Source organism: Salvelinus sp. IW2-2015, linkage group LG3, assembly GCF_002910315.2.
Source record: "Salvelinus sp. IW2-2015 linkage group LG3, ASM291031v2, whole genome shotgun sequence".
Taxonomy (NCBI): Eukaryota; Metazoa; Chordata; class Actinopteri; order Salmoniformes; family Salmonidae; genus Salvelinus; species Salvelinus sp. IW2-2015.
The window spans coordinates 13,047,037-13,063,613 of record NC_036840.1 but is presented as its reverse complement, the minus strand read 5'-3'; the positions used below and the strand labels follow the sequence as shown (position 1 = coordinate 13,063,613).

Sequence of the window (16,577 nt, the reverse complement as noted above, 5' to 3'; positions counted from 1 at the left end):
AAAAACTAACAGGTCTGTGAGAGCCGGAATTCTTACTGGTTGGTAGGTGATCAAATACTTATGTCATGCAATAAAATGCTAATTAATTACTTACAAATCATACAATGTGATTTTCTGGATTTTTGTTTTAGATTCAGTCTCTCACAGTTGAAGTGTACCTATGATAAAAAAATTACAGACCTCTACATGCTTTGTAAGTAGAAAATCGGCACTGTATCAAATACTTGTTCTCCCCACTGTATATATATATATACACACACACAGTCGGCCAAAAGTTTTGATTATGACACAAATATTAATTTCCACAAAGATTGCTGCTTCAGTGTCTTTAGATATTTTTGTCAGATGTTACTATGGAATACTGAAGTATAATTACAAGCATTTCATAAGTGTCAAAGGCTTTTATTGACAATTACATGAAGTTGATGCAAAGAGTCAATATTTGCCGTGTTGACCGTTCTTTTTCAAGACCTCCGCAATCCGCACTGGCATGCTGTCAATTAACTTCTGGGCCACATCCTGACTGATGGCAGCCCATTCTTGCATAATCAATGCTTRGAGTTTGTCAGAATTTGTGGGTTTTTGTTTGTCCACCCGCCTCTTGAGGATTGACCACAAGTTCTCAATGGGATTAAGATCTGGGGAGTTTCCTGGCCATGGACCCAAAATATTAGTGTTTCGTTCCCCGAGCCACTTAGTTAACACTTTTGCCTTATGGCAAGGTGCTCCATCATGCTAGAAAAGGCATTGTTCATCACTAAACTGTTCCTGGATGGTTGGGAGAAGTTGCTCTCGGAGGATGTGTTGGTACCATTCTTTATTCATGGCTGTGTTCTTAGGCAAAATTGTGAGTGAGCCCACTCCCTTGGCTGAGAAGCAACCCCACACATGAATGGTCTCAGGATACTTTACTGCTGGCATGACACAGGACTGATGTTAGTGCTCACCTTGTCTTCTCCGGACAAGTTTTTTTCCGGATGCCCCAAACAATCGGAAAAGGGATTCATCAGAGAAAATGACTTCACCCCAGTCCAATCCCTGTACCTTTTGCAGAATATCAGTCTGTCCTTTGCTGTGGCTTCTTTGCTGCCCTTCTTGACACCAGGCCATCCTCCAAAAGTCTTCGCCTCACTGTGYGTGCAGATGCACTCACACCTGCCTGCTGCCATTCCTGAGCAAGCTCTGTATTGGTGGTGCCCCGATCCCGCAGCTTAATCAACTTTAGGGGACAGTCCTGGCGCTTGCTAGACTTTCTTGGGCGCCCTGAAGCCTTCGTCACAACAATTGAACTGCTCTCCTTGAAGTTCTTGACGATCCGATAAATGGTTGATTTAGGTGCAATCTTACTAGCAGAAATATCCTTGCCTGTGAAGCCTTTGTTGTGCAAAGCAATGATGACGGCATGTGTTTCCTTGCAGGTAACCATGGTTAACAGAGGAAGAACAATGATTCCAAGCACCACCCTCCTTTTGAAGCTTCCAGTCTGTTATTCAAACTCAATCAGCATGACAAAGTGATCTCCAGCATTGTTCTCGTCAATACTCACACCTGTGTTAACGAAAGAATCACTGACATGATGTCAGCTGGTCCTTTTGGGGCAGGGCTGAAATCCAGTGGAAATGTTTTTGGGGGATTCAGTTAATTTGCATGGCAAAGAGGGACTTTGCAATTAATTGCAATTCATCTGATCACTCTTCATAACATTCTGGAGTATATGCAAATTGCCAAAATAAAAACTGAGGCAGCAGACTTTGTGAAAATGAATATGTGTGTCATTGTCAAAACTTTCGGCCACGACTGTACATATATATTAGCCAAATACATTTATACTCAGTTTGACAATTCCTGACATTTAATCCTAGTAAAAATTCCCTTTCTTAGGTCAGTTAGGATCACCACTTTATTTTAAGAATGTGAAATGTCAGAATAATAGTAGAGAGAATGATTTATTTCAGCTTTTATTTCTTTCATCACATTCCCAGTGGGTCAGAAGTTTACATACACTCAATTAGTATTTGGTAGCATTGCCTTTAAATTGTTTAACTTGGGTCAAACGTTTTGGGTAGCCTTCCACAAGCTTCCCACAATAAGTTGGGTGAATTTTGTCCCAATCCTCCTGACAGAGCTGGTGTAACTAAGCCTCCTTGCTCGCACACGCTTTTTCAGTTCTGCCCACAAATGTTCTATAGGATTGAGGTCAGGGCTTTGTGATGGCCACTCCAATACCTTGACTTTGTTGTCCTTAAGCCATTTTGCCACAACTTTGGAAGTATGTTTGGGGTCATTGTCCATTTGGAAGACCCATTTGTGACAAAGCTTTAACTTCCTGACTGATGTCTTGAGATGTTGCTTCAATATATCCACATCATTTTCCATCCTCATGATGCCATCTATTTTGTGAAGTCCACCAGTCCCTCCTGCAGCAAAGCCCCCCCACAACAATGCTGCCATCCCCGTGCTTCACGGTTTGGATGGTGTTCTTTGGCTTGCAAGCCTCCCCCTTTTTCCTCCAAACATAACGATGGTCATTATGGTCAAACAGTTCCAATTTTTGTTTCATCAGACCAGAGGACATTTCTCCAAAAAGTACGATCTTTGTCCCCATTTGCAGTTGCAAACCGTAGTCTGGGTTTTTTATGGCGGTTTTGGAGCAGTGGCTTCTTCTTTGCTGAGCGGCCTTTCAGGTTATGTCGATATAGGACTCATTTTACTGTGGATATAGATACTTTGTACCCGTTTCCTCCAGCATCTTCACAAGGTCCTTTGCTGTTGTTCTGGGATTGATTTGCACTTTTCGCACCAAAGTACGTTTATCTCTAGGAGACAGAACACGTCTCCTTCCTGAGCGGTATGACGGCCGCGTGGTCCCATTTATACTTGCGTACTATTGTTTGTAAAGATTAACGTGGGACCTTCAGGTGTTTGGAAATTGCTCCCAAGGACGAACCAGACTTGTGGAGGTCTACAATTTTTTTTCCTGAGGTCTTGGCTGATTTCTTCTGATTTTCCCATGTCGTCAAGCAAAGAGGCACTGAGTTTGAAGGTAGTCCTTGAAATACATCCACAGGTACACCTCCAATTGACTCAAATGATGTCAATTAGCCTATCAGATGCTTCTAAAGCCATGACATTTTCTGGAATTTTCCAAGCTGTTTAAAGGCACAGTAACTTTGTGTATGTAAACTTCTGACCCACTGGAATTGTGATACAGTGAATTATAAGTGAAATAATCTGTCTGTAAACAATTGTTGGAAAAATTACTTGTGTCATGCACAAAGTAGATGTCCTAACCAACTTGCCAACACTATAGTTTGTTAACAAGAAATTTGTGGAGTGGTTGAAAATGAGTTAACGACTCCAACCTAAGTGTATGTAAACTTCTGACTTCAACTGTACATAAGACAAAAACATATTTCCCCCAGTGATAATATATACCCCAATTAAGGTGAAGTCTCCTCTCTAAACATTACATCTTCTTTATTGCTAGGCGTTAAGTGATACGGGCAATAAACTGTTTCTTCTCCCCTAATGTGGCCTGATCTGACCTCGACACCCTTCCTCACTAATCCACAGCTCTCCACCCTTATCAGTGCCTGCCAACATGTGATCGTCTTCCCTGCACTCAGTACATTCTAAGCTTAATAATTGCATCCACCATATACATTCCTCTCAGTGACTTTCAATGTGGCACCATCATAGGATGCCACTTTTCTAACAAGTCAGTTCATCAAATTTCTGCCCTGCTTAGTGGTGCCCCGGTCAACTGTAAGTGCTGTTATTGTGAAGTGGAAACATCTAGGAGCAACAACGGCTCAGCCACGTAGTTGTAGGCCACACAAGCTCACAGAATGGGACCCCCCTCATTAATACTCTTGTGGCTGAATGGAAGCAAGTCCCCACAGCAATGTTCCAACATCTAGTGGAAAGCCTTCCCAGAAGAGGAGGCTGATATGTCAGCAAAAGGGGAACCAACTCCATATAAATGCCCATGATTTTGGAATGAGATGTTCGACGAGCAGGTATGCACATACTTTTGGTCATGCGCACAGTACTAAATAGAGCCATGGCAACTGATGCAAGTAGTAGAATCAGATTTAAAAGACAGATAAAATACACCTTATGGAAGAGCAGGGACTGTAAAGAGACACATGGATGTTGTATTGTAAATATGTGAGAGTGGAGTAGTGGCCTGAGGGAACAAACTAAATGTATTGGGTAAAGTGTTATGAAATGTAATGTAATATTTTAAATTGTATATAACTGCCTTAATGTTGCTGGACCCCAGAAAGAGTAGCTGGTGCCTTGGCAGGAGCGAATGGGGGATCCTTAATAAATACACAAATGTAATGTGTGTGTGTGAGAGATATCACACACACACACACACGTTCAAAAGTTTGGGGTCACTTAGAATGTCCTTGTTTTTAAAAGAAAAGCACATTTTTGGTCCATTAAAATAACATCAAATTGATCAGAAATACAGTGTAGACATTGTTAATGTTGTAAATTACTATTGTGGCTGGAAACAGCTGATTATTAATGGAATATCTACATAGGTGTACTGAGGACCATTATCAGCAACCATCACTCCTGTGTTCCAATGGCACGTTGTGTTAGCTAATCCAAGTTTATCATTTTAAAAGGCTAATTGATCAGTAGAAAACCCTTTTGCAATTATGTTAGCACAGCTGAAAACTGTTGTTCTGATTAAAGAAGCAATAAACCTGGCCTTCTTTAGACTAGTTGAGTATCTGGAGCATCAACATTTGTGGGTTCGATTACAGGCTCAAAATGGCCAGAAACAAAGACCTTTCTTCTGAAACTCGTCAGTCTATTCTTGTTCTGAGAAATGAAGGCTATTCCATGCGAGAAATTGCCAAGAAACTGAAGATCACGTACAACGCTGTGTACTATTCCCTTCACAGAACAGTGCAAACTGGCTCTAACCAGAATTAGAAAGAGGAGTGGGAGGCCCCGATGCACAACTGAGCAAGAGGACAAGTACATCAGAGTGTCTAGTTTGAGAAACTGACACCTCACAAGTCCTCAACTGACAGCTTCATTAAATAGTACCCGCAAAACACCAGTCTCAACGTCAACAGTGAAGAGGCGACTATGGGATGCTGGCTTTCTAGGCAGAGTTCCCCTGTCCAGTGTCTGTGATCTTTTGCCCATCTTAAGCTTTTCTTTTTATTGGCCAGTCTGAGATATGGCTTTTTCTTTGCAACTCTTTGAACACAGGAGTGATGGTTGATGATAATGGGCCTCTGTACGCCTATGTAGATATTCCATTTGAAAAAATCTGCCGTTTCCAGCTACAATAGTAATTTACAACATCAACAATGTCTACACTGTATTTCTGATCAATTTGATGTTATTTTAAATGGACCAAAAAAATAGCTATTCTTTCAAAAACAAGGACATTTCTAAGTGACCCTAAACTTTTGAATGGTTGTGTACACACACACACACTGTACAAAACATTAGGAACACCTGCTCTTTCCATGACATACACTAGGGATGTTAAGGTTACTCAGTTAGCCAATGCTTCTCAGTCTATAGGTTAATTAGCATAATTTGGTGGAATTAAATTGGCACATGTATATTTTCGTTAGTCGTCATACATTTTATTTATCACACGTGCACAGTATACAGAGCCTAGTTTGAGGAGCAGAATAGCCTACCACCTGTCAGAAAGAGTTGCACCTCAAAATGCATGTAGGCTACTGGAGTGAAACCTGCTTTTGTAAACCCAGTCATTGCGCAACAAATAATTCTAAATGCAATCATTGGTGGCCACGATTAAAAAAGGAGCTATTTTTATTTCTCAATCAACTCATAAAGCATGCCTCCCATTCGGATGCATACTTTAGGCTATAGCATGCCAACCATTGACTATCAGCGCGTCACCCACCACTTTGCAATGTGAGCTTGAGGCAGATAATTGTTTGAAACCTGAACGTTTTACTTTTCTTCGCATTAGTTGCGTACTTTAGAACAGTGTTTTCCGCTAATTGCATTTGGGCAAATGTTTGAAAATGTGGTTTTATTAGCTGCTTCATTACAGGAGTTGCATGTTAAATCGCCTTTTGACTGTAAAACAATAGACTGGTTATTGTTGCATGTTTCCATTTAGCTCTTAATGAAAAGTGTCCAGTCCTTGTATGCATGCATAGTATCAGATAGGAAGAGCCGACGAAGCAAGAGGTTTCACTCTCGCCAAAATCTGTCCAAAATTGATATGGGGTTATTTTGGGCCTAAACTTGTCGCCTGCCTCCCCGCCTTGGGACGACTCCCATTGTTAGGGCGGAAACACAAGTATCTCATCATTATATACAGATCTCTGATTGTATTTTCTGTTGGTCACGTTATTTTACTGTTTGGATTTTTTATTAGTTTGTCAACCGGTTAATGAGGGTCAGTTAGCCGGCAGCAAAATTGACCAAAATTTGCATCCCTAACATAGACTGACCAGGTGAATCCAGGTAAACGCTATCATCTCTTATTGATGTCACTTGTTAAATCCACTTCAAACATTGTAGATGAAGGGGAGTAGACAGGTTAAAGAAGGATTTTTAAACCTTGAGACAATTGAGGCATGGATAGTGTATGTGTGCCATTCAGAGGGTGAATGTTAGTAGATGCCAGGCACACCGGTTTGAGTGTGTCAAGAAATGCAACGCTGCTGGGTTTTTCACACTCAAGTTTCCCGTGTGTATCAAGATTGGTCCACCAACCAAAGGACATTCAGAAAACTTGACAACATTCGCCAGCATCCCTGTTGAATGCTTTAGACACCTTACAGAGTCCATGCCCTGACAATTTGAGGCTGTTCTGAGGGCAAAAGTGCAACTCAATATTAGGAAGGTGTTCTTAATGTTTTCTACACTCAGTGTATATTATACGCATGTGCCACATCCTATACATTATAGCCTCTACTATACCATCATTCTCATAGCGCAGCAGCTCCTGCTTGGTCATTGCAGGTCCAGATCCAGAGCCTGAGGAGGATCCAGAGGGCTGGGCGGAGTCACATGCCTCCTCCAGCTTGCGGAGCAGCCGTTTCCTCCTGGAGGTCAGGCTAGCCTGCTTCTCCAGCAGCTCAGCTATCTGCAGCTCTACCACCTCCAGCTCTGCCTCCACAGAGTCCAGCTCTGCCTGCACATCTGGGGAGGAGAATATTAACAAAAAAATAAAACCATAATTATTTAACAAAGATTTTTTTATATGCTTACGACGGAGCAATAATGTAACACACATGCCCCTCTGGTAGGGAGGAGAACAACACGCTAATCATCATTTTATCTTTTAATAACTTTTTCCATCAACTGCAGTCAAAGTTCTCTACGGTATCTAGGCCCTACATATAAATAATATAGAATATGCATTGAACACACATGCGCAAAGACAAGAGTGGTACCATGAATCAGAAACGGAAAACAGCAAGCGCACCTCTCTTTTAAATGCTGTGCTAAATCCTTGTAGATAAACACCGTAAATATATGTTTGCCAGGGCCTAAAATCAATCCATTTCAAAGTTTGGCACAATCTGCCCTGGTTAGCCTTCCTCTGGGACCAATGTCATGTGATCCTACACAAGGAGACTATCAAGTCTGACACCTCCAAGTCACGACCTATGTTTCACAGGTAGGGCGCTAATGATGTCAGACACATCAGTCTCTCACAGTCACCACTACACCCCCTGGGGGAGGATAGAGTAGCACTTGTCCCTGTGGACTCAGCTGCTCAGCTCAGTTCTCAAAAACAATAACATATCCAATACCTTGGATGATGAGATCCAAGCTCAGCTCTGTCTGTTTCTCTGTGGGGTTTGTACCATACTTTTGAGAAAGGGGGATAGAAATGTGAGATCACAGTCACTTACCATTGGCACTGTCACTGTCCATTTCCAAGGCAAATCTGCAATCAACCACCTTGCAGACTTATCACTCTGTTGAATAAGAGGGAAAAATGTCAGTGTTATGCAATGTAGCTAGCAAGATAGTGCCTTCAGAAAGAATTCCCACCCCTTAATTTTTCCTGATTTTGTTGTGTTACAGGCAGCCTGAATTTAAAATGGATTAAAATGAGATTGGGTGTCACTGTCCTACACACAATACCCTAGAATGTCAAAGTGGAATTATGTTTTTAGAAATGTTTACAAATTAAAAGCTGAAATGTCTTGTCAATAATTATTCAAACCCTTTGCAATGGAAAGCCTAAATAAGTTCAGAAGTAAAAATGTGTTTATCAAGTCACATAATAAGTTGCATGGACTCACTGTGTGCAATTATAGTGTTTAACATGATCTTTTGAATGACTACCTCATCTCTGTACCCCACACAAACAATTATCTGTAAGGTCCCTGCAGTCGAGGAGTGAATTTCAAAAACAGATTCAACCCCAAAGACCAGGGAGGTTTTCCAATGCCTCTCAAAGAAGGGCACCTATCAGTAGATGGTCTCATCTGCTTCGTTCCTCTGTGCACCTTCCCATTTACACCACAGATCTGTATATAATGATGAGATGCACATCTTCGCCCTAACAATGGGAGTCATTGTTCCAAAAGCGGGAAGGCAGTACACAAGATTAGGTCCAAAATAAGCCCATAGAAACACATTGGCCTTATTTTTTGACAGATTTTAGCGAAAGTCAAACATCTCGCTTCATCTCTTCCTCTATGGTTTACTGCCCTGCCTCTCACGCCAACAAAGTTGAGAGATCACATCTTCCTCTCTGACAAGCGGTTTCAACTCACTATTTGTATTTGAGGTTTGGTCCAGCAGAATAAGACATATGGACACAAACACATTGAGACATCTTTAGAAGACCCCCAAAATCTATTTTAACCCTATAGTAGATATTACAGTATTTTGTGTAGACATTTGACAAAAAATGACAATTAAAATCAATTTTAATCTCACCTTGTAACACAACAAAATGTGGAAAAGGTCAAGGGGTGTTAATAGTTTCTGAAGGCACAGAGAACGCATAGCCCCTCGTTGATTATCCCTTACGTATGCAATGTTATTTACATGTTATTTACAGTGCCTTCAGAAAGTATAACGAGTCCCGGGTTGAATATCCCTTTTATACAATGGCTATAATTTAACACATTTTCCGCTAGAAATGTGTTCAACATTCACTGAAGTAGCTAGCAAGCTTACTAGATAGCTACAGTAGCTGCTATGGTTACCAAACAAACAGACCTGCTAGTTTAGCTAACCAACCCATCAGTCCTAGCTTTCCATTAAGAAAATGGAATTCAACAATGCCAATAATGTTTTCAATTCGACTATTGGTTTCAAAAGCAGCTCAAACATAGAACATGTAATAATGAACTATTGCCATTGAATTCTAGCGTGTAAATATACTGTGCATTATTTAAGCAATAAGGCCCGAAAAGGTGTAGTATATGGCCAATATACCACGGCTAAAGGCTGTTCTTAAGCATGACTAAGGTATGTTTTTACCACAGCACGACGCAACGCGGAGTAGCCTTGGTATATTGGCCATATATCACAAACCCCCGAGGAGCCTTATTGCTATTATAAACTAGTTAGTTAGTTACCAATGTAATTAGAGTAGAAAAACTAAATGGGTTGTCATACCCGTGGTATATGGTCTGATATACCATATACCATGCATAAAATACACTTGGAATCTATCCATACATGGACAAGCTGTTTCCTTGAGCTTTGACAAGCAGGCCGGAATGTAAACATTTATTGTGTAAAGTAAACCAACATTTGTGTGAACCGGGAAAGCCCCCACCCGTCATCTTCCTCCATGTGGCTTTACTCTTTGTCTTATAATTTTCTTCATCACATTAGATAGCTAGCCAATGATAGTTAGATAGTTAATAGATTACCAATAATCAACCACCCTAGCAGTACGTTAACAAGCCTCCATCGGGAATCAGCCACCTGCTCCAAACAACTAACGTTAATGTTAGCCAACCTAGCTGACCAGCTAGCAAATTATACTTCAACTTTTTGACAGCTACATATTTGGCTAGCCATTAATGATACTAACGTGTGTAACGAAATTATGGAAAAGGAAGGAAAGAGAAATTGAAAGAACAAAGCAAAGCAACACTCACCGTTGACCATTCACTCGCCCCACTTCTTGAGTTTGCACTGTTTATTTGCAGTCCCTTTTTTCTTGATGGTTGCTAGACAGCTCCCGCCAGTGAAAAAAATAATGTTGTGGAGACCAATCAAATTGCGGTTGCTTTCACTTTCTCCACGGTATGGGGTACATTCAACAAACAAACTGCAATCAATGCTGAATCAATGTTTTATTTTATTTAACCTTTATTTTACAATACAACCTAGAAAACATTTTCCATCCAGAAAATGGACAAGTGTATGTAGGCAGGGCAGACATTTTCCAACAACTACCTAGTTATATTCAGCAGAGAAGTGCTCTCCTTAACCTTTTCACCAACGTTTTGATACAACCCTTTAGAATGTTGAATGCACCCCTGGTTTTGTCCGGAAGAATAATATTTCTAACGTAACCAAGAAGGCGTGTTTCCGGAAGACGTGGCTAGTGCTACAGTGGCAGCTGTTGTAATAGTACTTGGATTTTAGTACAATACAATTAATTAACAGTGTCAACTTGTAAATTTTACAAGTTGTTGATTCATTGCCAAAATGATCTCTCTAACGGACTCACAGAGTAAGGCGATTTCTATTTTATCTAACGGTTGTTGCTGCTGGCCAACTTGTTCCAGCTCTCTAGCTAACGTTAGCAAGCTAGCCTCTCTCAGCTACATTACTAGCTAAATTAAGCTAGGCTATTCTTTTATGTGAGGAAACCAACTAGAAATAGCTAGCTAGTTAGCTAAATAGTATGTTTTGCTAGATAGTGACCATTGACAGCTAACGTTAGCTAGCTAATTAATGACATTCATTCTGAGCCAGATGGCTGGCTAGGGAGCGAGGACGTCAATGGAACCACAGGAGGTTGGTGGAACCTAATTGGGGAGGACAGGCTTGTGGAATGGTATGTTGGATGCCATCCATTCGCTCCGTTCCGGCCATTATTATGAGCCGTCCTCCCCTCAGCAGCCTCCAGTGATTGAAACGTATTAACGTAAGTGTGCTTGGATACTTGAAATAATGTGATTCCTCTTTCTTGCAGAGATCGGAATGGGACTTACAGGCTTCGGCGTGTTTTTCCTCTTTTTTGGAATGATCCTGTTTTTTGACAAAGCCCTCCTTGCAATAGGAAATGTGAGTGATTTCATCATCACCATCCACAGTTCATATTCAGAATGTTTGCCTACCTTCTGCAGCTACATACATGAGGCTTACGTTATGCTATATTTATTGGATGTTGGTGTGATCTGCAGTTCCATTATCTCTGAGTGACACTGAGAAACACACAGCTGCAGAGTCAGAGCTTCTTGCTTGAGGGTGATTGGTTGTTCACCCTCTATCAGTGTGTGCCTTTCTGTCTCTCTCTCTCTCTCTCTCTCTCTCAACTGAGAACAATCACCACCTTATAGAGTAGTGAAGTACTCTGTCATTGTCAATAAACATTGACATTGTCCGTTGCCTGTCCCTTCTATCTCTCTCTATAGATCTTGTTTGTGGCTGGCCTGTCGTTTGTGATCGGTCTGGAGAGGACGTTCCGCTTCTTCTTCCAGAAACACAAGATGAAGGCCACCAGCTTCTTCCTGGGAGGAGTGTTGATTGTTCTTATAGGCTGGCCCATTGTGGGAGTGGTCCTGGAGGTCTATGGCTTTTTCCTTTTATTCAGGTGGGTACAGTACAGGCACCAGGCTCAGTTCGCTAAGCTTATCTTTAGAATAAGATCTAGTCTGGAGGGAATCAAGCCAAACTTTGTTTTTTCCTCTCAACTGTGTCTCGCCCCCACACCTTGTTGAGTGCAGCCCCCATTTAATGCAAGGGCTTACTGCGTGTAAAGAGCCGTAGTCCGTCATCATGTGCTTGCTGTTGTCAACTAACTCTCTCTTTCTCTGCCCCCTCTCTCTCTCTCTTTATCTTCTCCAGGGGTTTCTTCCCAGTGGCAGTAGGCTTCATCAGAAGGATACCCATCCTGGGCTCCCTGCTAAACCTCCCATTCATCAGTGGGGTGAGTACAGTGATGTAGTGGTAAAAGAAAATTGTTGGGTAAATTCTGATCGCCGGTCGTGGCGAAAGAGTAACGCTCCTATAGTTTCAATGTATTTTTCCCGGTGGGTAAACTGGGTTTACTTGCGTTTACCCTCCACTACACCACTGGGTGAGTAAGGGTATGGGAACAGGAGCTGCAATGCAGTGGGTGCTGTGTGGGCTGAGGTGGTTACACTAAAGACAACACAGGGTCCAATTGGTCTCTGACATTGGTTCTGGAAGGCTGTAGTGTCTCATACTGTGTCACTCAATCTTCTATCATATAAGTGTGTGTGTGTGTGTGTGTGTGTGTGTGTGTGTGTGTGTGTGTGTGTGTGTGTGTGTGTGTGTGTGTGTTGTGTGTATGTGTGTGTGTGTGGTGTGTGTTGTGTTGTGTGTGTGTGTGTGTGTGTGTGTGTTTTGAGGTGTATGTTCGTGGAGTCACTTGTTTTGAGGAGAATGTGTCTCTGTCTCTTTAAAGCCTTCGTAGTTAACTCTGAGGACAATCCGCAGTCTTGGTCAGTCACTGCAGATTTTCCCTTGCATGTGAGCATGATTCACATCTGTTTATAATGTATGTTATACTGTAATGTTGCCTTATGCCTGACCAGAGTAGGGAACCATTGGAAATAATTTATACTAGGACACCAGCAACAGCATTTATCCTTCACACCGTTTTGTATAGTCTACTCAGTCACGTCAAGCAAACATCTCATTGCCCGTGTACAACTATGCACTAAACATTTTAGTGAAGCTTGTATATGTCATCTATTTTGCTCTACTTTGCAAAGGGGACGGTAGACTGTTGACTTATATATCTTTTTTCTCTCTCTCTCTTTCAGTTTGTGGACAAAGTGGGAGAGAGCAACACCATGGTATAACAGTGCCTTTTTGTTTATGAAGAAAATAAATCTCTATTATATTTATGATACAGTAGTTCTGATAAAGCCACTTAACCCCCATTGGTCAATTGCTTACTTCCAACAGTTAGCTAGGTCATTTTCATGAGACTTTGTATATGAAGACCTCTTCCCATTTTAAAGGGAAAACGGTCTGCTTTTTGTATATTGATTCTGCAATTTTAAGGTCCGTACCAGTCCTGGTTGCTACGGGCAACTGTTACTAATGAATCTGGAGTTGGTTACGATGGCTACCCCAGAATGTTTTACATGTCGTTGTTGAATGCTGCTCTCCTCTACTGGAGAACTCCCCACGAGGAGGAGAGTCCCTCTAATGGACTGAAGAGAACCATTGTGTCTCTCTTACTCTACTATTGAATGTGCAGACAAACTCACCATGTCATCGCCTCTGAAGATAGCCTCTGGACAACCTCAGAAGAGGTGTGGAGTAGGAGAGCTGGTCCCATTGTTACATTGTAGATGGGGCCAGGGGGTTTTCCTAGTGCTGTGCTGTCTTGCCAAAAATGAACTAGGAGTTAGCAAGATGGCACAAACAGATCTTAGACCATGTTAGGGTTTCCTGACCATATGACCAGGGAAAGCTCGAAGCCATAGTTATAGGTGGTTTCCTGGTCAGGTATTGGAAAGGCTCCTGGTCCTACTTATGGTGCCTGTGCTTTCTCTCACTGGACTAAAACTTGAGTCCTGTGGAAGAAAATAGCTTTACTTTCCTTTTCTCTCACGCCTGTTATGAGTACCAGATCTGGCAGTTGCATATTTTCCCCTTATATTTCTGTAATTTCTGTGTATGACTGGATGAGAACTTCTGTAGATTATTTTTTTTTTTAATTAAAGCAACATTTGAGTTGGAATTGTATCAATCTAAACTATAGGAATGGAGGGAACTGAATGGTTACATGTGAAATGACAATGGTTTGACAATGTTTTGTCTGACACTTTTGTAATTACACTTTTTTTTTTTTTACTTGCGTTGTGCCGTTGTCTGTCATTCATTGTGTTTTGATTGTGACAAATTGCAAATATACTGAACAAAAACATAAATGCAACATCTTAAGTGTTGGTACCATGTTTCATGAGCTGAAATAAAAGATCCCAGAAATGTTCCATACGAGCACAAATCTTATTTCTCTCAAATGATGTGCACACATTTGTTTACATCCCTGTTAGTCAATATTTCTAATTTGCCAAGATAATCCATCCACCTGACAGATGTGGCATATCAACAAACTAATTAAACAGCATGATCATTACACAGGTGCACCTTGTGCGGGGGACAATAAAAGACCACTTTAAAATGTGCAGTTTTGTCACACAACACAATGCCACAGATGTCTCAAGTTTTGAGGGAGTATGCAATTGGTATGCTGACTGCAGGAATGTCCACCAGAGCTGTTGCCAGATAATTGAATGTTAATTTCCCTACCATAAGCCGCCTCCAATGTCGTTTTAATGAATTTGGCAGTACGTCCAACCGGCCTCACAACCGCAAACCAACCCTAACCCTAACTCAGACCACGCCAGCCTAGGACCTCCCCGTCCGGCTTCTTCACCTGCGGGATCGTCTGAGACCAGCCACCCGAACAGCTGATAAAACTGAGTATTTCTGTCTCTAATAAATCCCTTTTGTGGGGCAAAACTCATTCTGATTGGCTGGGGCTGGCTCCCCAGTGAGTGTAGTCTCACCTAGTCTCACAGGGTCAAAAACATGACATCACTACTCACATGAATGGACTTTTTTATTTAACCTTTACTTAACTAGGCAAGTCAGTTAAGAGCAAATTCTTATTTTTCAATAGCGGCCTACACCGGCAAACCTGGACGACGCTGGGCCAATTGTGCGCCGCCCTATGGGACTCCCAATCATGGCCTGGATTCGAACAAGAGTGTGTGGATTCGAACCAGAGCGCCACTTGGGACCCCCAAAAATGAAAATGGAACACATTATAATGGCAGGCCTTTTTATCCCAACATTTATCCACATAAATTGTAAGATTGTAGTGCTTTTCTTTGTATTGTTTGATTTAACTTTTATTTAACTATCACAAGTCCAGATGGTCCTATTATCATTTTGTTCATTTTTAATGTATGAATAACTTTTGGAAGAATGTATTCTTTGTCTCAATACACATTACACTGTAGGCATATGCTAGGCCTACTGCTCCACTTCTCTCCAATTGTTTAGTTTTAGTTGTGGATTGTTTACCAGCATTAGGCTAGATATAATAATTGATGGTAATGTCAATGAGAATCCCAGGGAACCCATCACCTCCAGCTTCCCTGAGTCTATCCCAATCAAACACTCCTACATTCATTGGGAGACTGTCAGCTGTTCATTCATAAAAACGACCAGGCAGCTATCCATGAACCGCTTCACTGCACAAGAAGTAAACATATCAATATTTCCAAAGCAATTACTTTCATTTTTTACAACAGTAAGAATACTGATAGTGTCTCAGCATTTTTCATTAAATGGCTTCTTTCTTTACTTTTGATAAAATATTACCTTATACAGTGCCTTTAGAAAATAGTCACACCCCTTGACTTTTTCCAAATGTTGTTGTGTTACAGCCTGAATTTAAAAGTTATTAAATAGAGATTTTTTTTGTCAGTGGACTACATACAATACCCAATCATGTCAAATTGGAATTACAGTACCAGTCAAAAGTTTGGACACACCGACTCATTCAAGGGTTTTTCTTTATTTTTACTATTCTACATTCTAGAATAATAATGAAGAAATCAAAACTATGAAATAACACATATGGAATCATGTAGTAACCAAAAAAGTGTTAAACAAATCAAAATATTTTATATTTGAGATTCTTCAAATTAGCCACCCTTTGCACACTCTTGGCATTCTCTCAACCAGCTTCATGAGGAATGCTTTTCCAACCGTTTTGAAGGAGTTCCCACATATGCTGAGCACTTGTTAGCTGCATTTCCTTCACTCTGCAGTCCAACTCATCCCAAACCATCTCACTTGGGTTGAGGTTGGGTTATTGTGGGGGCCAGGTCATCTAATGCAGCACTCCATCACTCTCCTTCTTGGTCAAATAGCCCTTATACAGCCTGGAGGTGTGTTTTCGGTCATTGTCCTGTTGAAAAACAAATGATAGTCCTACTAAGCGCAAACCAGATGGGATCGCATATAGCTTCAGAATGCTGTAGTAGCCATGCTGATTAAGTGTAGCTTCAATTCCAAATAAATCACAGACAGTGTAACCAACAAAGCACTCCCATACCTCCTCTTCCATGCTTCACAGTGGGTACCACACATACGGAGATCATCGGTTCACCTACTCTGCGTCTCACAAAGACATGGCGGTTGGAACCAAAAATCTCAAATTTTGACTCATCAGACCAAAGGACAGATTTCCACCGGTCTAATGTCCATTGTGCGTGTTCATTGGCCCAAGCAAGTCTCTTCTTCTTACTGGTGTCCTTTAGTAGTGGTTTCTTTGCAGCAATTTGACCATGAAGGCATGAACAGTTGATGTTGAGATGTGTTACTTGAACTCCGTGAATCATTTATTT

At 41.2% G+C, this 16,577-nt stretch overlaps 2 protein-coding genes across 4 annotated transcripts in view; one reads left to right on the top strand and one right to left on the bottom strand.

Moving 5' to 3' along the window:
- LOC111951129 (ATP-dependent DNA helicase Q1) overlaps positions 1–10,246 on the bottom strand; it is a 34,370-nt gene extending 24,124 nt beyond the window's left edge. The window contains exons 1-3 of one of the 2 annotated variants that reach the window (XM_023969166.3): positions 10,101–10,246; positions 7,884–7,949; positions 6,943–7,164 (exon numbers count right to left, since the gene is read on the bottom strand). In XM_023969166.3, coding sequence (XP_023824934.1) covers positions 6,943–7,164; positions 7,884–7,905 — 244 coding nt within the window. In that variant the 5' untranslated portion in view covers positions 7,906–7,949; positions 10,101–10,246. The remainder of the gene's footprint in view (positions 1–6,942; positions 7,165–7,883; positions 7,950–10,100) is intronic. The other variant, XM_023969158.2, reaches the window with a different exon arrangement.
- Positions 10,247–10,523: 277 nt separating this feature from the next.
- Positions 10,524–13,649, top strand: LOC111951114 (vesicle transport protein GOT1B). 2 transcript variants are annotated; one of them, XR_011474002.1, is made up of 6 exons: positions 10,524–10,681; positions 11,147–11,238; positions 11,589–11,767; positions 12,022–12,103; positions 12,605–12,669; positions 12,966–13,136. XR_011474002.1 is itself a non-coding variant. In XM_023969140.2 (5 exons), the coding sequence occupies exons 1-5, from the start codon at positions 10,657–10,659 to the stop codon at positions 13,002–13,004; spliced, it is 417 nt and encodes a 138-aa protein (XP_023824908.1). In that variant the 5' UTR covers positions 10,524–10,656; the 3' UTR covers positions 13,005–13,649. The 2 variants fall into 2 exon arrangements, 1 of the variants encoding a protein (XP_023824908.1); XM_023969140.2 differs by lacking the exon at positions 12,605–12,669 and having other exon boundaries at positions 12,966–13,649.
- Positions 13,650–16,577: the final 2,928 nt, after the last annotated feature.

Coding starts and splice junctions, on each gene's coding strand:
- LOC111951114 (XM_023969140.2), top strand. CDS start 10,657: ATGATCTCTCTAACGGACTCACAGA. Junction 11,239..11,588: donor CCCTCCTTGCAATAGGAAAT/GTGAGTGATTTC, acceptor CTCTCTCTATAG/ATCTTGTTTGTGGCTGGCCT. Junction 11,768..12,021: donor GGCTTTTTCCTTTTATTCAG/GTGGGTACAGTA, acceptor TATCTTCTCCAG/GGGTTTCTTCCCAGTGGCAG.